General features: G+C 39.2%; 1 protein-coding gene across 1 annotated transcript in view; it reads right to left on the bottom strand.

Moving 5' to 3' along the window:
* The window catches only part of smad3a (SMAD family member 3a), a 37,772-nt gene extending 21,023 nt beyond the window's left edge, over window positions 1-16,749 (bottom strand). Inside the window, exon 1 of the mRNA XM_017459153.3 lies at window positions 16,043-16,749. Coding sequence (XP_017314642.1) covers window positions 16,043-16,245 — 203 coding nt within the window. The 5' untranslated portion in view covers window positions 16,246-16,749. The remainder of the gene's footprint in view (window positions 1-16,042) is intronic.
* Between the last annotated feature and the right edge of the window lie 7,721 nt (window positions 16,750-24,470).

Here is a 24,470-nt window from a genome sequence, read left to right as displayed (position 1 = left end):
TTCTGGTAAACTGACTTACGAGATAAAAACTGAGCCAAAGGACAGATATGTAGCGCTGCCGGAGATTTGATGTGTCCTGGATATTTGGGCTGATGAAAAAAGAAAAAAGAAAAATCAGAAACGCTGGATTATTAACGAATCATTTAGGCACCGTGTTCTCTGTGCTTGGATGATTTTGGCAAAGTTTTCTTCACTGTATTTCAGACTAATGAACAAAAGAGTTTTACAAGTACATTTACAGCTCTACATGCCCCTCAGCCATAGCTGTTGTTGTTTTTTTGTTTTTGTTTTTTTGCTTTTTGTTTAGTTGATGTTTTGTATTTAAAAATGTTTGATTTTGCTCAAGCTTTTATTAATTTTCTTCGCGATTTTCGAAACTAACTGCACGTAATTGTTTTGCACGGTCTTTCAAAGTGATATTTGTTGGTAAATGAGACCTTTTAGCTGTACTCATGTTCGACACACGTGAATCAAAGAGGGCTTTGGCTGAATGCGTGTTGTGATGACGTCACATGACGCATCTTGGCCCAAATCTGCGGAAAATCTGCAGTGATTTAAACAAATGGCAAGCTCCTCCAAATATTACTGAGTTTGTTTGATTTTGAGTTGATTTCTGTGATCGGAAAATTGCGAAATCCTGCCAAACAAACAAACCAAGTATAAATTTTGCTCTGATCCCGAAGCTCCCTAAACTCCACCGCTCCACAAGGACACATCTCTACCCACTTACTGCAAAAAAAAAAAAGTGTTCTCAAAGCAGAAAATATCATGACTGGTTTAGTTGCAGCTATCAGAACATACAGTAATTGTGGAAAAAAATAAGTACACTGTTTTTTTGACATATTTGGAAAGCAAACATTTGATCCTCTTTGAAACAGTGCCTATTAAAAAGGAGATACAAATGACACATAAAATTGACATTTTGTAGTAATTTTCACAATTTAAATGAACAAAAAAACCCCAACAGATCAGTCCCATGGAAACAGTAAGTAGACCCCTACATTTATCACACCTTCAAATCCATAAAATTAGTTAGAATCAGGTGGTCAAGATTGGATGCCAGTGATTAGAACCTGCTTAGGGAGTGCAGGTGGAACCTGTTTTATTTATACCCCTCTCATATCTAGTGTCCGGTGTTCCCTTTGTTATTGAGGTGTGTGTGGTGTCGTCATGGCAAGATCTAAAGAGTTCTGTAAGGTCTTCAGAAGAGAGGTTGTGGAAGTCTATGAGTCTGGCAAGGGATTTAAAAATATCATTAAATTATCTGATATACATAATTCCACTGTAAGGAAAATAATCTACAAATGGCGGAGATTTCAAACGACTGCCAATTTGTTCAGGACTGACCATCCTAGCAAATTCAACCCAAGAGCAGACCGTCTGATGCAAAAAAAAAAAAATAGTCTCCAAGAACCCCAACATTTCATCACAGGACCTGCTAATAAGTCTTGCAACTGTTGGTGTCACAGTGCATGCTTCTACAATCAGAAAAAGATTGCACAAATTTGACCTGCATGGGAGGCGTGCCAGGAAAAAGCCTTTGCTGTCTAGTAAGAACATTAGAGAAAAGACTACAGAGTGGTAAAAATTCCAGAAAGCCAAGTGGACAATTATGTAAAACACAGGAAGTTATTTCTGCTAAAGGGGGCAATACTAGCTTCAGAGTCCAAGGATGTACCTACTTTTTCCACAAAAGAATATCACATCTGTTGATATTTCTGTTGAATAAATGTTTGAAATTTTCCTTGTGGTTTTGTTCAGGTATATCAACTTCATTAATAGACACTCTTTCAAAGGATCAAATGTTTGCTTGTCTAAATATGTATAAAAAATAAATAAATAAATAAAAAGCCAACAATTTCCATGGGGTGTACTTATTTTTTCCACATGAATATATTACAAAATTCTCAACCTGAAAGTTCTGCGCATAATAATTGCAGCATCAATTATTTACATTCTGCTACTTTTAACGCATGATATAACAATCAAATCACTTTTTATGTAAATGCCTGATTGCAAATACTGAGCTGTATTTAATTTGGATTATTAAAGATTATTTTTAATATTGATAAGTACAACATTATTACTCAGTCATTATCAACTTTCAGAGCTTTAAGTTCAAACACAAAATAAGAAACTTTAGACACTTTTCAAAGTTTCAGAAGACCTGAACAGTCTATAGATTGTGATGTAAATGTGATGCAAAAAATAGGCTAGGGGAGACAGACCGCAGACTGCTTCCAAGACACACACACACACACACACACACACACATAACCCTTGACCTTGAACCCTAAAATACCCAAACTCCCTCCACACTGCTTGCTATTGCCCTTCCCCCCAAATCTATTCATTAAAATAACATTGTGAAGGCTACGGTCAAAGACAAGGCAGCTTCCCAATTCAGCATATAGTTAAATAATAGACGTTTTCACTTTGGCCCAAATCACAAAGTTCTTTCTCCATCACATGTCCTCTGCAGAAACTACTTGCTACACAGCTATAACACAAAACCCTCAGACCCAGTTTACACTCAGGCTTTTAATCAGGATTATATATGAGATTATAGAGATTTATCCACTTAAAAACGCAGGTGCAAATGCACCCAATACACAATAAACAGATTGATTATGCCATTTAATTTTTGCAAACCAGACGTCTAGCTATTGCTACAGAGTCTGGTACTCTTTATCAATAAACATGCCCAGTAACTACTCTCATTTTGACAAAGCAAACAACATATCTGGAAATAAGTTGCTTATTAGTCATTTGGACAGCTTGATTTGTGGACCATAGGAACATTTTCTCTTGGCTGCACCCACTACACCTCACTGCTGAATTTACCAGTCTAAACAGCCTCCTGCTAAAGAGTGACTGCCAACATTACCAGTAAAAGTAGCAGCTACCATCACTGATACAACTGAAATGAGGAAATTACTCTCAATATGCCAATCAGATTTCAATCCCGCTAACCAGACACTAACAAATGGCATGAATGAAAATCATGTCATTTGTCATCATGTATGGTATATCAAGAGCATATGTGTTAAAAAATAGTGACTATGCTACATATTTAAGCCCAGCCCAATCCACAAGCATCCCCTGTTGAGAAACATAGACATTCGATACCAAATATCATATTGGGACCATTAATGGCCTGAAAAGCTAGACTTGTTTCAGACTGGATGTGCCATATTTTCCTACCTTATCCATTGACCTGATCCATTGACAGTTTCACTGAACACAAGACACTACCTGGCTTAAAGCAAATCACTAGCCCATGTGTGACATTTCACATTACTTGGAAACAGACAGTCTGCTCAATTTCTGTGAAGATCTCAGAATCAGACTGGTATCAGACCACTTACTGAGGTATTCTGTCCAATTGGAGAACCATATCACAATTCCTAATACGTTAATGAAAACCAGAATTTATGAAAACCTGCTTGCTCCTTTGCTGGCTTTGGCTTTTTCCTCTCTGCTAAAGCCATTAAGGCCGTCCTTGTGTAAATAGAAACGAGCTGGAGTCTGAGCCACAGGTGATATTACTGGCAGTACTTATACAGTCCAAATCTCAGTGGGGGTGTGGAACATGGAAGACTTGAATACAAAAAAAAAATTAAGACAGATAGTCTTCCCCTACAGCCCTAATATCTGTGTAGAAGTCATAACCTCTACTGACGATTTGTCCCAATTGTGCTACGTGATTTGGTACATGATCAGGTTAGCTAAATTATCAAGCTGTGACAAGGAAAGCATGACATTAAAACAATGAAAGAAAAATCTAATTTTGTTTGTACTGACAAGGTGCAGATACCTAATCTGGAACAATTCTGTGTGTTTCCATTAGCAAAACTGGATTGGTTCCAGCACCAAAATACTGCTGGTCTGGAATGAAGAACAAATGAGAACAGGAGACTGGGAGTTCCTTCTTTACATCACTATAATGACAAAGTTTAATTCATGATTTCCATTAACATAAGATAAGAACAGTGCAAAGGGGAAAACAGCTGACAAGTGCAGTGAGATAAATATTGAACTAAACATTGCTAGCGTTAACAGAATTTCCAAATTCGCCATAGACTCAGAACACACAGGTAAAAGCTTGTGTGTAATTACTGTCAATGATATTATATCAGTGCTGAAATACAGCTGCTGGAATGTTGATGCTGACATTTGACATTGGATGGTCAAATTTTTTTGCTCAGTCAGAGGTAAAACTCTCAGCAGTTGTTATTACTGTAATGCCATTTATTATTAAACTCCTGCATACGGTTATGTGATGGTTTGGCTTGCAAACTGGTTGAAAATCAGGGTTTCCTGAACCCACATCAGCTCTGGCACCTTTTCAGTGGAAAAGGGGTATCAGATGTGCCATATGGCCAAAGACTATTTATAGGGCAAGGCAACATGGCTATACTTAGTCTATACTTAGTAGATTCCATTTCTATCCATTTTTGCCCAACCATCTCACTGGGCAGTTTTACCAATTTTAAAGACCAATCTAGATAAAAAAAAAATATAGTAGACATCCTGTACACCGTATCTAAACCCATATTCATACTAGCAAGCAACAAACCAACAGGTGACAGTAAATTTTATGTACATGAGTGAAAGGGAGCTGCGATTTCTGCAACGCTGCTCAGTGGCAAAGTAACATTGTGGCATTTGAGATTTTTAGCTATTAAATTAGCTATGACATGATAAAGCAACAAATCCAAAAGACTGTTTCAAATGACTGGCACGATCTTCAGGATTTGTTGGGGTTTTTTTTTCTTTTCAGTTCCCCACTCACAACTTTTACTCTTTGAATGAAGCTTGTATGTAACAATCATCCATCCATCCATTTTCTGTACTGCTTAACCTACACAGGGACGAGGAGGAGCCTGGAGCGTATCCCAGGGAACTCGGGACACAAGGTGGGGGACACCCTGGACAGGGTGCCAATCCATTGAAGGGCACAATCGCACACTACAGACAATTTGGAAATGCCAATCAGCCTACAGTGCGTCCAAACCCCAACCCCGGAAGTGCGAGGCAAACGCGCTAACAACTGAGCCACTGTAGCCCCACCCACCCCACCCCAAAATATAACATGTAAATCAAATTTCTATACATTTTAAACAAAAGTGGTGTGTATAAAATGTAGAGTGGGCTACAGGCTATACATTTTTTCTACTACCGTTTTTTGCATTGGAGCTAAAAAAAAGAAATACGCTTGACGGTCCACGCCCACAAGTGACAACTGTAATGCTCACTACATGCCCAAAAGAGTCAAACTACATGCAACACGAGCAACTCGCTTTGTTAGCGTGAAACGAACTAATGGTAAAATGCAACTGAAAGGAAACCCCAGTATAACAGCTGTGCCTGTAAATCATTTAGCTGCTTACACATTTCACAGTAGCTTATGAAAATGTATGAATGAACTGTGTCATGCTGTGTCCTTTCATACCGCAAACACTGCTATGACATGTGGAAATAACATGACTTAAAGCAAACAGCTGTCATATCCGTTGAAATAAAAGGGACAAATGGCTACAGAGCTTTACCTGGATTAGTGTATGTACACTTGCTGCAGACTTTAAAGGAAGCCTCCCAAAAAGCACAAACTAACTTCAAAACATCCCTCACAGGCTACCCCCCTCCCCATGACAAACACACACCCACACACACTTCAGAAGCACTCCACAGCCTTAAAAGAGTGCTATTTTGGCGCGTCAGTTTGGGAGTGGCTGTAGTAGCGTGTGTGCTGGCCGAGATGACAGAGCAGCACAAAGCGGGCTTGTTGTCTGCGCTACAGAGTGTGTTTAATCCAAGCAGATAGGAAGGCGGCAAGCGGCTTTTTAAACCTTCAACCCCAGCAGCAACCGCAAACCAAGCGGCAGCCCACACCCTCCCCCCGGGTACGCACGGCATTCCAGAGGGATGACTAACCCCTCCTCACACAGGGCCTGCACACCCACACACAAACACACGGGTTTTTAACCCAGTCAACCACACAAATACAAACACAAACACCATAGATACTAGGGCTTCCAGAATGAATTCCCACGTCCAGGATGTTAGAATATTTACGCGTCCATATATTGCAAAAACAAACAAAAAACAAACAAACAAAAAAAAACACGTTCAAATATCCAAAATTTAGCCGCCTGACATCTATAGAAACATCTAAAACTTCTTAAACTTTCTGATGAAATCCCGTTTGTTAGTGACATTTTCTATTTAAATATAAAAAGTAACAAAACATATCTCTTAAAACTGATAATAAATCTCATTTCCAATAGGCACTTATGGGAGTCACTCTTTTTTGTGGCTGAAACTGTTATAATGAAACTGCATATAATGTACTACTGAGGATATGTTACACCCTAGGCAGTGAGAATACATAGTGAACAGAAAGCAAATGGAATTTTGCTTTACTGTGTGTTAAAAGAGAGCAAATATTGAAACTAATTCCCGCATGAAAAACAATTCTGAGAAGTATACATGTCAAATCTAGCTCAATACCAGTGTTTAAAAAAAGCAAACATTACTATTTGTAAATGAAAAAAATCTGAAATGATACTGTACATGATGGAATTATGATAACTCCCCATCATGATTTTCACCAACTAATAAAGCCAGATTTTTTTCCTTTCCATATTTTCCATATTTGTGTGATATATAGATGTATAGTGTAGCCCTCCTGCTAATGGTCTATCTTTTAAAATACAAAATTATACAGTCATTAAAATATACTGAAATGAAAATAAATTTGCATTCACGAATACGCAGATCCGACTACGCAAAAAAATGTACAGAAACATAGCACATGTCTGAATGTTTGAATAGCACAGTCACACACACAAACAAAGCGGTTATTCAGTCTAACAGGTCCAGACGTAAGTATACACACGTCCAAAACGCCTACATGTTAATACTGTACATGCACATGGCAGTCAAACTGCGCATCTAATCCTCGCCACAACCGCAGCCAGACCTGGCAACTGTGCTCTACCTCGTCACTGTGGTCAAACACTGCTGTCAGTGGACCCACCAACACACACACACACACACACACACACACACACACACACACACACAACACAACTTCTACTATTGTGGAACCAGAGCACATACACATCTATATATTAGTTCTTGCTACAGGTAACTATAATATTGATATTGTGATAAATAATGTAATAATAATATTTTTTTTGTAGATACTAAGGTATCATTATATCTTTTTCCAACATATAGTAAGGCCCAGAAACCAGAGGCCACAAGTGAAAATGCTTCTATTTTGCATTCTTTTCTAATTTAATAATTTTTTTCCCTTATTATATATTATCGGCAATAACTGAAGTGAAAAGTAGAATCTAGAAAATATTCACATGAATTTCAGAGGTTTTTTTATTTATTTTATTTGGTATGTCCCTCTTCTGCTTTAATCCACTCCAGCTTCCATGGACTCCACAAGTTTGTGTAAAACTTGTGATGATGTATGCTAGATCAAATCTATCGGAGTGTCGTTTGAACGCATGTGTCGATGTAAGGGAGGAGACTCATTGAACATCTATTTGGTCAATATCACAAATTTTCTGAAGATTTAATAGTGACCTACAAATAGTGCAGAATCGTGACGATTAAAGATACTGAACTATACATTCATTCATTTATTATTTTTATTTTTTTTTTTAAACATTTTTCAAAATGAAAAAAAAAAATACAAATCTGTTTATTTCTAGAAGAAAATCCAGATTTTCAATGTGGTCTCAGACTTTTGGACCCCACTGTATTTAGAATGTTTTAATTAATAATTATGAATCATTAAGATTAGAGCTGCAACAGCTAATCGATAAAATCGATAATGATAATCGTTGTCAACGAAACTTGTTATCAATTAGTTGGTCTGCGCGTGGCACGGGGTACATTTACTCACTACGTTACTTCTGTTCTGAAAACACGCTTCGGAGAGTAAATACAAAAGTTGTGTCCCAAATGACGTACTTTACACGTACACTACGCATGGTGTACTCTACCGTCTAGTGTATTAATTTTATAAAGGTAAACCTGTCTCAAAAATCGTCTTTTTTTACTATCCGGAAGTATAAGCCGTTTCCCAGATGATGGCGCATGACGTCCAATCGCATGTAATGTGATACCGCTAGCTTTGGCAGAATACCCAGAGTCAACGACAATAAAGTTCTTGCTTACTGTTTATGTCAACATGACCTGGGTCACCATCATATCATCCGAATAATCAATTAATCAGAAACATAATCGGCCACCTAATCGATTATGAAAATAAACGTTAGTTGCAGCCCTAGTTAAGATGTCTTATTGGTTGTGTAAAATGGTAAAATGTTAATCATTAGTAAAGAGGTTTTTAAAAAAATATTTTCTCCGTTCAGTGTTATAATTTATTTTTTAAGACATTAAAATAGAACGATCATGTAACATGTATCACGTAACAGTAGTTTTGTTGGCATTTTTTTTTTTTTTTTTTAGCAAACCTGTATATTGTGATACATACCTTATACCTGAAGACATATCACAGAAATGTCTTTGAGTATTGTGATATGATATTTTTGTCATCTTGCCCATGTCATTGTTAACTGCAACCATCGATTTCTATTAACTGTAATCATAGAATCATGATCTGCCCATTCATGCTAACTTTGATTAATGATCGTCTATGTTTATATACGGGAATCCAAAAACAATTAACCATCAATTATGCAAACAGAGCATCTTACTTTTATTAGACATTAAAAGTACACTGGCTTATTATGTAAAATGTGAAGGAAAGCCTGTTTGCTGTTTATTAACTAGTTGATTTTCTTCCTATGTTGGTTGTACAATTGATCACTCATCCATTTGGTCAGGGTTGAGGTGGATCATGAGCCTGTCATGAGGAAGGAATACACTCTTGATGGAATGCCAGTCCATTGCAAGACACCTCACACACTCATTCATGTCTAGGAGCAATTTAGAGTCGTCAATTCACCCAGTGGCATGTGAGGAAAGCCACACAGACACGGGGAGAACATGCACAGAAACTCCACAAACATGGTAACCCGAGTTCAAGATAGAACCGTGGACTCTGGAGCTGTGAGATGGAAACTCTACATGCTGTGCCACCATGCCTGTGCAACAGTAATTAAGCATGATATTGAGCAAAACATCATTCTTAATTATTTCAGCCATTATTCTGCAATCTAAAGAAGATCCATTCTGTTTGGAAAATAGGAGATTTGATGAATAACTGCTGCCATGCAATCTTTCTGGATCACTTGTGGAAAAACTACCGTACATTGAAAATATATATATATATTTTTTTTACTGAACAATGTGCTGCTTCTCATGAAAAAACTCACTGTTTATTGAAAAGCAGAACGCTTTGCATGCTCAAATGTCTAACTCATCTCACAGTATAGACATACAAAAGTGAAGAAAGTGACTCTGATGAATGCTAATTATCAAAACAGCACACACATATCTGACTCTAATCATCACTCAGAGATCTATTGTACATGCCTAACACTAAAGAAAATAGAGGATCTACCCAGACTACAGGGTCAGGCTGATTTTACTGTCTGTCGCCAGTGAACAACAACTCTGAGTCATCTTTCATCTCCCACAGACGTCCTTCGCTTTGAAAATGTGGCCCTCCCACACAAAACAGTCGGCAGACCGATTAAAACCCAGAGAAATCGGATCTATTTAATCTGTATCAAAAGCGTCTCTGGTTTCAGGAAGATGAACCTGATGCCAGACGACTCTTCGAGGAGCAGACAGATTGTGCCGTGAGGAGAAATAAACGCTACGGTCACGACACCAGACATCGCTCGGCTGAGTTCACTGATAAACTTTCCTGTTTGTGTAGTCACCTCGACACGCCACACAATGAGCTCGTGGGCTGTTTCACAGTTTCTACAGACTTTGAACTTTTGCTCTGAGCGTGAAACCCACACTGCGAGTGAGGTTTGAGATACAGCAAGCTTCCGAAAGCAGATACAGACGGAAACATAGCTAAGATATCCTCTGCTGCTGGGTCAAACAGGATGTGAGACCGATCGAGGACAGAAACAGGTGCAGAGACTCTCATTTAAAAAAAAAAAAAAAAAGGATTAGCTTTAGGATTAGCTGGCACCAGTTTAAAACATTAAGAACCAAGTTCCCCGATATTTAAAATAAGCCTGGTCATAGGATCGAAAAGTCACAAAATTCCTGTTTGCAAAGAAATAAAAAGGCCACTCAGGTTTTTAAAAAAATTTTCTTACTTTTTGGACAGTGTAACAATATATTATTCCTCTACATTTTAGTGTTTTGCAATCTGTATTACAAAAGCTGCTAACATAGACAAATAACTTCTAGATGTTTCCCTGCAGGAATGTCGGAAATCTAAAGGAAAATGGTTGAGCTGTGTCTATAAACATTTATGCCAAATATATATTTGGAAAGGCTTAATTAATTCCTCAAACATTTTTAAAAATGAAAATCTACAGCTGCGTAATTTGTCCTTTTTTCAGAAAAAAAATGTGCCTCCATTTTTACCCCAACAAACGCATCATCTAAAATTTTGAGAGGAATGCGCAAGTAATCAGAAATCTTCTTACCGTACTGGTGGAAGGTTATATAAGCCTTCTTGGTAAGGCTTTCTCATGTCTAAACAATATTCATTCTGAGTTGCGTATTTTATGCTTTTATTGACCAAATTGAACAACTGTCCTTATAAGTGCTACAGTTAAGTGTTTTCCTGCTTTCTTTTCCTCGTAGAATACCCATGCTACATATTTGTATTGTGGATAGAGATTAGGCTGAGAAAAAAAAAAGGACTGCTGCAAGATTGATTTTGATGCACTTAAAATTGCAAATGATGGCTGAAAGGTTTTGTATATAACAAAGCTTTGAGAGTTCTGACAGAGTGGTATTACATAAAATATAGAAAGTGCATTTGAATGAGCAAGAAAATATAGTTAGATAAATTAAAAGGTTCGTTTTCTACTGAGATGGACTGCATAATAGTTTTCTGGAAAATAAACGACTACTTCAGGATAAAAAACGTTATGTCCATAGACTCATTTGTTGGTATTTTTATACATATATATTTGGCATAGCACATACTGTAAAATCAGCACACTTTCAAGCACACTAAGTTCTAGCATTCAGCTACAAAATCTGTCTGTTTTTTCACTATGAATGATACCCAATGCATACATCGACATTAAGACGTACTCTGTTCTACATTCCCTCCAGGACCTCATCTTACCATCTTCCTACTTATCTCCACTTACTGATATCAAACAGCCTCTCAGCATGTCTCTCTGAGCGGGCCTTGACAGATTTTGAGCAACATGTACAGACAAGACAGCACTCTGTAGTACAGCGGTGAACTGCAGTCTCGCTCCTTCTGTAAGTCATTGTGTGTGAGGCGAGACGAGGCAGAGTAATCCAGCGTCTCAAACGCAAGTGGTTAGGACAGAAGTCAGGGCCAGGGCCAGAAAAAGAGGACAGGACTGAACACTGTGCTGGTTCAGAATATTTAAATGATCAGAGGAAGAAAACAGACATGCAGACATCTGAATACAAATTTTTAAAAACACAACTACCAAAATAGTGATTAGAATTAATCATAATAATAATCACAATCCCTTACTCCATCCATTTCCTATACTGCTTATCCTACAGGGACACGGCGAACCTGGCGCCTATCCTAGGGATCATTGGGCACAAGGTGGGGTACACCCTGGATGGGTGCCAATCCATAGCAGGGCACAATCACATTCACAAACAGTTTGGACGTGCCAATCAGACTACCACACATGTCTTTGGACTGGGGGAAGGAGACCAGAGTACCTGGAGGTACCACGCACACACAGGGCAGCGGTGGGAATCCCAACCCTGGAGGTGTGAGGCAAAGGCACTAACCACTAGGCCTCCATGCGCCCACAAGCCCTAACTCCTGATCCATAAATGGACTATACAGAACCAACTGTTGTAGTGGTGAACGTAAAACAGAGCAGTCTCGTCTTGACCCAAAGATTTGACTTAGATTGATAAATAAAGCACTTTTGTTCCTCACTTGTATGAATAATTATGATCATTAACATTAACGATAATTCTATTCCGATTCACATTTAATAATCATCATCATCATCATCATGCTGTGTGACAGTTACTAAAGTAATAATTAATCTATAATAATATTAACAAACTAGATTGTAATTATTGTTTTAGTCACCAACATGCAGCAGTAATAGGTAACTTTAATACATTCAAATTACATTAGTCTTACCTTTTTCCCGAACATTTATCCCCATAACCAGATTTGACACCAAGACTCTATTTTTGCGTATCATCTGGGTTGTTTGGATTAAACTACACTGTTTTTCTTAACTAACACCCCAACGGCTGACATGTTTGCATGCTACAGGTTTTTTTTTTCTCAACACAGCTTCACCCAAAAACTAGCAGAGGGTTAGACCACAAGCCACAGGCTCACTTCTGAGTGACGGAGTTGGATCAGTGGCTCGGGCTCTGCTTTCACTTCACTATCTGTTGAGAAACAACAACCACTCTGCAGGCCGAAACCACCAAAGGGTTGGCCCTCAACAGAAACACACCTTCCGCCAACACACTCTTAGTTCAAAACACAAGAGGCAGTGTCTATATAAAGCATAATTGTGAAAATGTTTTTAATGTCTGCATATCAAACTACTATAGTCAAGAAATATGTATACATACATATTATGTATGTATATGGATGCTACATATCTGATCCATACATATACTGTATATTTAGTATCTATAAGCATCAGAAACCTATAAGGCTTTCCAGGCTTTCCGAAGAACACAGCATTTTTTCCAGTCTAATCTCTATCCACTTCATCCACTGTATGTATGCAAATGACACAGAAAGAATATACGTTTTCTGTGCTGTGAATTGAAACTTGTTGAGGCAGCTGCTAACTTCCTCGACAACTGCCCATAGGCTTTCATTTGTAGTTATTTTGACTAAACAGGTTTTTCATATATTTCATAGCACAGAGAACTGTGGAGAGATTAGGGTTGAAAAACGCTTAACACTGGCCAAGTAATGAAATGCTCCCTAAACCTAACTCAGGACTGATTCAACATCCATGATGTGTACTGCCTGGAACTTCCAGGTACTCCTAGCTTTGGGTTCATAACATGTTTAAAAGGAGACATCATTATCAGCTATATTAACAGGCAGGTACAAGTGCAGGTACAAGTGGACCAATGAAAAAACTGTGGCAAATGAGATATTTGCATTGTAGGATGTAAGAAGATGTCTAAGTGTACAGGATGGCCTAAAACAACAAATTCTAGAGATGTGTCTCTTTTTTTTGTTCTCTCCTGATGTATTTGACATGATGGCAGTATGTCAATAAAAAAAATCAGTGACGTTAAAGAATGTGACTCTACTGTCAACTTGCAACTTTTTTAGGAGATAATGGACAGTAGTAGTAGTAGTAGTAGTAATAGTAGTAGTAGTAGTAGTTACTGTTTCACAACTAACAGAATAAAACCTCAAAGATCAAGTTTTATGCATCACGGCCTAGTCAGCATAAAACATAGGCTGATGATTAAACTGGTTGGCACACCCTCACAGTGCCAGGGTCCACGGTTCAATCCTGAGCTCCAATTACTGTCTGTACGGCGCTTCATGTGTTCTCAGGGGTTTCCTGCGAGTTCTCTGGTTTCCTCCCAACTTCCAAAAACGTACTGGTAGATGAATTGGCTATGCTCAAATGAGTGTGTGTTTGCGTGTGTTGCTTGGCAACAGACTGGCGTCCCAACCAGGGTGTGTTCCCTCCTCATGCCCAGTGATCCTGTGATAGGATCCACCTCAACCATGCTCTGAACCATGCTCATTCAGCTCTGAATCCACCTCAACCATGACCAGGAAGCAGTTACTGAGGATGAATGAATGAAGGAAGGAAGGAATGAAACGATGAACAAACATAATGTTCCACAACAAGCAGGTTTAAAACCCTTATATACCCACAGACACACTGCACAGTAGCTGGAAAGCTGTGCAGATTAAAGGTTGGTGTTATATAACATTATCAGGCTGCAGAACAGCGCAAAGCCCGAGGCAGCCTGAGGCAGTGTGGCGCTGTGCTCTCTATCACAGCGCCTCATGTATCTATGAAAAGAAAACACTGGAAACTAACTTACATGATTATAATAATTCAGCTTACATGAATAACACTGAATTCAGAGCTGGAAACAGGCTGTCAAGATTGTTTTGTACAAAAATAACCAAGACTGAGCGTTAATGATGAGCTCTGACAGGCGTGAGGTCAAGTCCAAGGAGATGTGATACACTCACAAAAACACACAAACAAACAAATAAAAACCTGTACTTTTCTTATTGCTGGAGTGGCAATAATAAACCCTCAAAAGTACACTTTTTATACATTTAATATGCATTTAGTACTATCCTTAGGATTGTGTGTCGTGTGCCTTTAAAGCTTCTTAAACTAAATAGGGTTTATTTCTATCCATCCATTTTCCATACATCTTATCCTACACAGGGTCACGAGGGACACCCTGGACAGAGTGCCAACCTATCGCAGAGAACATTCGCACTCCATGGACAATTTGGAAATGCAAATCAACCTACTACACATGTCTTTGGACTGGGGGAGGAAACTGGGGTACCCAGAGGAAACCCCACAGGGAGCACATGCAAGGTCCGCGCACATAGGGTGGAGGCGGGATTCGAACTCCCAATCCAAAAGATGCAATGCAAACGTGCTACGTACTAAACCACTGTGTCCCCCTGTGGTTTATTTATGTACCTTAAATGATTTTAAAGGTGCACAATATCCATGAATCCACACTTAAAGGTAAATAAAGGCAAACGACAAAAGACAAGGAAAGATACAGTTTAGTACTTTTGTTCTTAAAGTTTAGATTCATATATATATATATATATATATATATATATATATATATATATATATATATATATATATATAGATAGATAGATAGATAGATAGATAGATATAAACTCAGCAAAAAAAGAAACACCCCTTTTTTCAGGAGATTGTATTTTAAAGATAATTTTGTAAAATCCAAATAAGCTTTACAGATCTTTATTGGAAAGGGTTTAAACGATGTTTTTCACGCTTAACCATAAACAATTATTACACATACACCTGTGGAACAGTCCTTAAGACACAAACAGTTTACAGGCGTTAGGCGATTAAGGTCACAGTTATAATAACTTAGGACACTAAAGAGACCTTTCTACTGATTCTGAAAAACACCAGAAGAAAGATGGCTAGGTTCCTGCTCACCTGCGTGAACATGCCATAGGCCTGCTGCAGGGAGACATGAGGACTGCAGATGTGTCCAGAGTAATAAACTGCAAAGTCTGTAATGTAAGACTCCTAAGACAGTGCTACACGGAGACAGGAAGGACAGCTGATCGTTCTCGCAGTGGAAAATGACATGTAACCGTGTGTCCCCCTCAGACATGATCGAGAACTTGCAAATGCCTTGGTGGAAGAGTGGAGTAACATCTCTCAGCAAGAACTGACAAATCTGGTGCAGTCCACGAGGATGAGATGCACTGTAGTACTTAAAGCAGCTGGAGGCCACCAGATACTCACTGTTACTTTTAATATTGACCCCCCGCTTTGTTCAGGGACTCATTATTCAGTTGTGGAATCTTTTTATACTGATACAAATATTTACACATGTTAAGAAATTTGCTGGAAATAAAAGCAGTTGAATGTAAGAGGACTTTTTTTTCTGAGTGTATATATATATATATATATATATATATATATATATATATATATATATAAATGATATGGAGTAGTAGTGATGCTCTTGGTTAGTCTATCCAAGTAAATCAGAGAGGTGCCCAGACTCCTGTCTAAAGCGCACACCGGGACAGGACACACTACTGAAACCTGTCAACCTGTTGTCTGAATGTTTGACAAGGGTAAAAGAGTAGAAATGTGAGCACAGCAGAACTGTCCAGGTGTTTTTCGAGGTTTTTCCTGGGACTCACCTCGGGATGGTGATACACTTGGTGTTGCCGTTCTGGGTGGTGATGGCTTTCTCCAGCTCGTCCAGCTGTCCCGTCTTCTTCAGCTTCTTCACCAAGCTTTTAACAGCCTTCTCGCACCATTTCTCCTCCTGGCTGTTTTGCTCTCCCTTTTTCCAGCCCAGAAGTCTTTTCACGATGGGGGGAGTGAAAGGTAAAATAGACATTGTGAACTTCAAAAATTCTCTCTCTCTCTCTCTCTCTCTCTCTCTACGCGCACTTCACACGTAGAATTTAAAAAGGTGCCTTCAAATGATTACAGTCCGGATATATCAACAAAAACACAGGAAGGATGGTAGTTGACAGTATCATGAGCTGAAAAGGTTTCACTCAGGTTATTCAGACTTCAGCAAAACAGACGCGTCTGCGTTTACGAGTTATCCGCGTGCACGCTGTAGCACTGGGTCAGTATTCCTCCGCGAAGACATATAGTCCCTGTCCCAAGTTTTTTTCCCCCTCTTCTTCAGTAGCCTATAAAAAAAATTAACACACACACACACACACACACACACTGTATGATGTCTACTATATCGTTATACCTTCATACGTGTACGCTTTGGTTATGTATCATTAAACACGCGCTATCATTCGACTCTTTCTGGAAGTTTGTTCAAGTTTAGAGTCTTCCGCTACAAGTGCAGTGATGCGGCTCCCTGACGTCTGCACCGAGTCTGCTTCTAATGCAAATAACCCGCTATTAGCCACAAAAGCCCCCCGACTCACTGCACACACCCTCGAACGGTCACGATTGAGTTTCCTGAAATGTGAAAACAGTTATTTTTCGAGAATGTTCTGTTCATGTGTCATCTGGGTTTGTTCACCCAAACTTTCATCACAAGTATCATAATTTCATACTCAGTAACTCAACCCTTGTTTTTACGAAGCAAACTCACAGAGGTAGTATTTTCAGCTGACACGTTTATGAGCGTACCATAGACTTTATGTGTTCATCATTCTCGACATTTCATCCCTCTACCTCAGGACTTGAATATGGTGTCAGTACTATGCTGGAAAATCATCATCTTTGGAGAGCGAGCCAAACCACTTTGACTTTGAAACAGCAGTGACTGGCAGTCAATACAGTTTGACCCATTGTACCATTGCACATTTAATTGCCTATTTACAACCGCTTTCTCCATTCAAAACACTTCTAAAGCCTGAACAACAACTGCAATTAGACAGGAAGCTGACCAGAAGCTGAAATTCAAATTCTCTAGGAAGAGGTAATTAGCTTTTTCACCATCCCCCCTGTTCTCCCCTGCAAGTCATTAGAAGTGTGTGCAAGTAGCCTACATCATTCATTCACTATGAGTGGATCTCAGACACTGAAATCTATCTGATACCTTTCACAGGCAGGGGGTATAGACGGCTTTTTTTAGTGAACGCACGAACGGGTGAAGGGTGTCACGTCAGGCATGTAGAAAACCTGCCCCAGCTTGCCCCATCATAACATACTGCAATCTGCCCAACCCTCTGATATCATACAAAGACAGATATAGGCCGTGTTTAGGAATAAACAGATGCGTATTTGAAGGCAGAACCCACTTGCTCGTGCTTATAAGTGAGGCTCATATGATGTGTCATGCTTAGAAGTGAGGATCATAAGACACAAAAGTTCCTCCTTCTGGGTTTATATTTAGAGAACCCTTCAGTTTCATGTACAGTTGACACTGCAATTTTCATTGAATGATAACAAGTTCTATTTTTCTGTCAGTATATCCCAGCTCTCAGAGACCCATGTGTCTGAACATGTGCACACACTCATATACGCACAGTCCCTCAGAGCATATTATGACTGGGGGGGGGTGGGGGGGGGGGGGGGGTGGTGCTGGGGAGAGGTCAGAGTGCAGACGAAAGAAATGCGCAGGAGAGAGAGCCAGATGTTACCCACAAAATGCAAATTAGCCAACACAATGACGAAATTAAGGCTGTGCGTATTTCCATTCAGGATCAAGATCAACAGCCTTAATCAGCTGATTATGTTTATACGAGTTGCAAGTTGCACAGCTCTTGTTTCAGGCGTGTACATTGTAATAGATCTTTTGATCGGTGATGATTCATATGACAAATCCAGTGATCATGTAATGACTTTTTTTATGTACAAAGCATAACTCAAATCTTTAAATTTGAGTCCATTCACACAATGTCCTTAAAATAATTGTACACTTGAAGTCTTTAGCAATATCAGTATCGAATTACTCATCATAACAGGCATTATAAATTAACACAATACACAAATTACAATATATATATATATATATATATATATATATATATATATATATATATATATATATATATATATATATATATATATATATATGCTGATTCATGTACATACGTAGAAATGTTTCTTCTGGTCTAGAAACAGGTATATTCATAATTATTACAGGTCATTGTAAGTGAGGAAATGTACAAGCAGCTCTCAATAAAAACACACTGTGAAAGCCTCATTTTCTTCCTCTCTTTGATGGTGTGTGTTCCTCTCTTAAAACAGCATGTTAGTGGTGCTAAAAATAAACTGGGCTACCACTCAGCATGGCCGAGGCCCTTCCGCTTGGCTATATTTGTGAGCCATCAGTGTATATTTTCACCTCTACTAATGCCTGCTGTTTTTGTCCAGTAGAAACTACAAATAGGATTTCAACCTAATCATAATGACCAAAGACAAGTCATTAAATGGATAATTATTTGCTATTAATTTTATAACAGCTAATTAAGGTCAACATTTAGTTTGCCATAACTAAAAGCTATTTTTTCCCCCCTAATGAATAATCCTGATCCCTAGTCATACCGAAATGTAACTTTGGTCTTTTCTATAAATGTCTTATTACCAAAACATTACATCATGGTCTGCTGAAGCAATCAGTGGAGGAAAAATAAAAAAAAAAGGAAAAGAAACCCCACAAATACTTCCTGTAACTATTTCTCTTAAATGTACTGTGTGTGTGTGTGTGTGTGTGTGTGTGTGTGTGTGTGTGTGTGTGTGTGTGTGTGTGTGTGTGTGTTGTTGTTGTTGTTGTTTGTGGTTGGGATGAGGTTATGAGCTCTACCATGTGCTGTCTGACTGCAGAAGCTAACACGAGCTCAGCACCTGTTTATTCCCTTAGGACTTGAGCTCCAGGACAGCTGGTTTGGTGCATGTGTTTGTATGTATGTGTATGTGCGTGTGTGTGTGTGTGTGTGCGCACATGAGCATGGGAACGTATAGGAGGAGTTGGGCAGATGGGAGTCTGCAGATAGATCTGGGAAGAAGGAAGGGAATGTGGGGTGCATGTGTGTGTGTGTGTGTGTGTGTGTGTGTGTGTGTGTGTGTGTGTGTGTGTGTGAATAATTGCTCAATACAAAAGGCAATGTGAATGGGTAATGACCGTGTACAAGCTGACTGGTGATAAGTCCATTGTGACTGCCTGGACTCTGAGGACTATCGGGAAAATGGATATAGAGCAGAGAGTATGAACAAATGGATGGATGGATGGATGGAAGGTTGGGTAGGTGGGTGGGTGGCTGGACAGAGGGATGAATGGAAGGATAGGTCAGAATTTTATTATAAGTTTTTTTTAAAGGAAACCTGCCAGTCATTTGAATGGAAAATTTGAATCATTGTGTCTTAAATGAGTCATTGTGTGTTAATGTATACAGTTATTTCCCCAATTTTCTTGAGATTAGATAAGTTGACACGGTAGCACAAGTAGGAAGCGTAGAAATTTTTTTTTTTTCCATAAGTAGTATAAGATTAAAATAATATAAGATAAATAGAAACAATAAAATAGATCAGTCTCTATGTATATATGCTAGGGATATATCTCTCTCTCTCTCTCTCTCTCTCTCTCTCTCTCTCTCTCTCTCTATATATATATATATATATATATATATATATATATATATATATGTGTGTGTGTGTGTGTGTGTGTGTGTGTGTGTGTGTGTGTGTGTGTGTGTGTGCAATATCCTCTGTATTTATATACATAAAAAATACATACAAAATCTCTGGAATGGCAATTAACTGTTGAATGTGTACATTTGTGGGACTCAGTCAGTGGAGTAGGAGGTACTGGGTACTGTTGCATTGTGGTGTCTGATGGCTATTGGCACAAAAGAGCCCCCCAGATGCCTTGGTTAGATGAATCTGTGGCTGACCATTCTTCTAAGCTGCCTCAGCCCATCATAGAGAGGAAAAGAAGGATTGCCCATGATAGCTTTCCATTTCCCTCTCATCCTCTTTACAGTCACTGTCTCCACACTGTCCAGCTCCATCCCTACCACAGAGTTGGCCTTCCTCACCAGCTTGCCCTTTTTGTTCCCACCACAGCAAAGCAGATAATGCTGGCCAGTACACACTAGTAAAACATCCATACCATCCTAGTATATACATTAAAGGACCTGAGCCTCCTTAGAAAGAACATCCTACTCTGTCCTTTCCTATAGAAGGCCCTAGTGTTGTCTGACCAGTCCAGTTTGTTGTTCAGTTGCACCCCTAGCAACTTGTAGGTGTCCACTATCTCCACTTTCTCCCCCATTATGGCAACAGAGGTGGGGGTCCTCTTACTGCACCAGAAGTCCTTCACAAGCTCCTTGGTTTTCCCAATGTTGAGCTGAAGGTGGTTGTTATTGCACCATCCTGTGAAGCTTTCGATAAGGTCTCTGTACTCCTCCTTTGTATCATCTGTATTACAGCCGACAATGGAGGAGTCATCCCAGAACTTCTGTAGGTGGCACCTTCCCGAATTGAAGCAGAGGTCAGAGGTGAAGAGGGTGAACAAGAACAGTGACAGTGCAGTTCCCTGGGTTGCACCATTGTTGCTCACCATCACAACAAGCAGCTTTGCAGCCTGACATACTGCGGACTGTTGGTGAAGTGGTCTGTAAGAAACATGAGGCCATGAGGTCCTTGTCCACCTGCATCACAAAGAGCTTCTCAGCCAGCCTGGAGTGGCTGGACTGTGTTAAAAGCACTTGAGAAGTCAAAGAACATGATCCTCACAGTGCTTCGTGGAGTTACCAGGTGTGTGTAAGCTCTGTGAAGAAGGTAGGTGATTGCTTCCTCCACACCGATATCAGCCTGATACACAAACTGCAGCAGAAACAGCCTCTCAAGCTTCTTCGTTACATGTGACGTTAAGGCCGCAGGCTGAAGTCGTTGAGAGTGCTGGGACGTCCTTTCTTGGGCACGGGGACTTTACAGGATGTCTTCCATATCTTGGGCACCTTCTTCAGCCTTAGGGAGAGTTCAAAAAGATGAGAAACACTCCTGCCAGCTGCTCTGCACACACTTTAAACACCCTCGGGTTGATGTTGTCAGGTCCTCTGGCCTTGTTAATCTGGGTCTTACTGAGCTGCTGCCTCACCTGGCTGGTCGTGGTCATGATAACTGGGGTGATAAGGTATTGTGATACTGATGCTGTCTTCCTGGGTGTGGGAGGTGTTCTGATGTCATTCTCTGTTGTTGTGTTGTCTGCTTATGAGAAAAGGCAGGCAACATCTGTTGTGTCCCAATTTTGTAGTGCCTGCAGATGGGTGGGTGGGGGGTTTTCTGGTTAGCCCAGGTGTGAGTAGGGATATTTGAGGAGGTGGTGGAAGATTCAGCCTGCTTCGGTGAGCCAAACCTGTTGAAAACTGGTTTAGCTCATTGGTGTGACATTTTGTCCCCTCGCCTGTTCCTTCTGACCTTCTCGTGCCAGTAATACCCCTCACTCCCCCTCACACCTCTCTCAGATTGTTCTGTTGAGTCATTCTCTTGAGTCTAGCTGCATGCATGTATTTTTGAGTGCAATTGAGATATCTTCAGCTGTTGTGTTATTAAGGGATTTTAATGGAAAGTTTGAGGAAAGTGTGACAGAGGAGCAGCAGCCGAATTGTTCTTAAATCTTTCCTGGAAATGAAGCACACAGTAGAGTGTGATATTCTCCCTTCCAAGGCCATCAATCTTGTCAAAGCACAGAACGATCCAAATCTGCCAAGGCACATGTTGTATTGAGCTCCCTGCATATGTACACTATTCACTTATGCTTTTGCTTTAGACCCTTGACCCTCTTACCAAACTGTGAAAGCCAGCTGGTCTGAGGGATTTTAAATACACGGTATGATTTAGCCCCCGCCCGACCCACATCATCAGGCTGTTTTAGCCCAGAGAGTGAGGCTCGTAATGCTAAAAAGGATTCATAACTAACCTGGGTCACACTGTGATTTACACTAGAAACGAAATATTTTTGTTATTGCAAATATATTGGCCATGTACGTAAATACGCTTGGCCATTCATATTGAATGTAAATCTTTGTAGTTATACAAACAGTTTACAATACACATGAGTATCTCTATGTTAGGGTCAGGAAACTGAGCTTGTGTTAGGTAAACAACCAACAACTTCTAAAATCTTTGAATATTATCAATAGCAGGAAAAGAGAGTACATGTCATAAAACTAGATATGTATACGGATTCTGTGAAGCAATGAGCAAAATGACTCAACACTATGAGGTAATACTAATTTGAATTAATCATTTCTACAGCACACTTAAAATCCATAAGGAATAAATAGTAGTTGCTGACATTTATGGGGTTCATATGAGGCAATGAGCAGACTTAGAGCCAAGTGACTCACAGCATTATTTAGTCTTGACGAAGTGAGCTTTTTAGTATTGTCAAAACCTCACGACTTTTAACAGAAAACCTCATGAATGAATAACTTTAATGTTTATACATTTACTAGCCATTGACAGCTTGTGGGTTTGCAGCTGGATTGTTCATTATTCCCTATAAGGCTTGGATTGCTGAAGAGGTTATGTGTGCTATTATTCACTGTTTGTATTGCTACTGTTATTCATTCAGGTTAAATAAAAAAAGGACCAGTCTGAGGTCACAAAGGGCACACCTAGCGTAGTTCCTGGTATAGTTTAACTGTAATAGCAGTGTGGGTTGCCCTACTCCAGGTGATGATTCAGATGTTAATGTGTACACAAGCCTGAACACAGCCTGCTGAGCAGACTGTTCTATTGTCCTCCATCATGATACATGCTAGTTTTAGCACCTAAGTCAGACTGTAGGGTTTACTGAGTATGATGGAAATACAGCAAAGGGAATGACAGGGATTATTAGCTGCTGACTCAAATCTCACAGACTCACTGGGCCATATACAGATCATTGTGTTGTCCAAGACATTTGTTACTTATTGACAGTTTGTGGATTGCATGCACATTCTCACAAATGGAATTGTTGAAATAGACGGAATAGAGGTAAACTTCGAGAGAAAATGAGCTTGCAATTGTGTAGGGCCCCCTTGTGGTGAAAATTCCATAGTTAAAATAGAGAGACAATTTGAAATATTGCTGTTTTACATTGGCTGGATGTGAAACATTAAAATTACTCTAAATATTTAGCATTGCTATGTTTTTTATTCAACTCATTAAACAGTAAAAGTAATAGCAAAGATACAGCATGAGGAATGTAAGTATTGACTCACTGATGCTTTTAAATAATAGTAATAATAATAATAATAATAATAATAATAATAATAATAATAATAATAAAAATATTTTAAGCCAAGAAGTCAACTTGGGCCATAAAGGGCCATATTTCAATATATTTTGATGATTAAGTGATCTCATTAACCTTATCAAGTGTGTAGCAGGAGAATAATCAGAATAGGTGCAGGTTTATATATAATGCCTATGCCTGAGAGAATACCTACATTTTTTACCAACATATTTTGAACAAAAAGGCCTATTCCACATTTCATAGGATCTTCTAGACACCACACACTCCAGTTCCAGGCAGACTTCCATAGCTATTCCCCCTGACATCAAAGGTGACTCTAGAGACCTGAGCTGGGGTTGTGTGTGTGTGTGTGTGTGTGTGTGTGTGTGTGTATGTGTGTGTGTGTGTGTGTGTCATGGTGAGTTTGGGCCCAGTTTCTGTGGATCTTGAGACATACTGCTGTACGGTATCTAGTATATTACTGGATGGAGGCATGAGCACCAGGGCTCTGGGAAGGAGGATGCGGGGGGAGTGCTCAGAAACAGCCTATATTATCTATAATTAAACACACACACACACACACACACACACACACACACACACACACACACACACACACACACACATATACTAACAGCACAGAGTAAATAACAGAGCATAACAAGTACAAGAACAAGCATGGCATGTCATTTACCCACCATCCCCTGCGCAGAGCGGAAGGGTGTTGATTTTTAGTAAATTACATGTTGCTAAATTACATGATTTGTGACTATAATTATGAGTTTGCCTGATTCAAAATAAAATACAATAAAATAAAATGGATTCTGTTTTTTATGATGGTGTATATAATGGACATGAAGTATCGTGTAGTGCTGAATTGTATTACTTGTATTAATGGAATGACTTCTTTTATTAATATT

Source organism: Ictalurus punctatus, chromosome 27 (assembly GCF_001660625.3).
Source record: "Ictalurus punctatus breed USDA103 chromosome 27, Coco_2.0, whole genome shotgun sequence".
Taxonomy (NCBI): Eukaryota; Metazoa; Chordata; class Actinopteri; order Siluriformes; family Ictaluridae; genus Ictalurus; species Ictalurus punctatus.
Note: the sequence above shows the minus strand (reverse complement) of the source record. Positions and strands in the feature narration are given on the sequence as shown.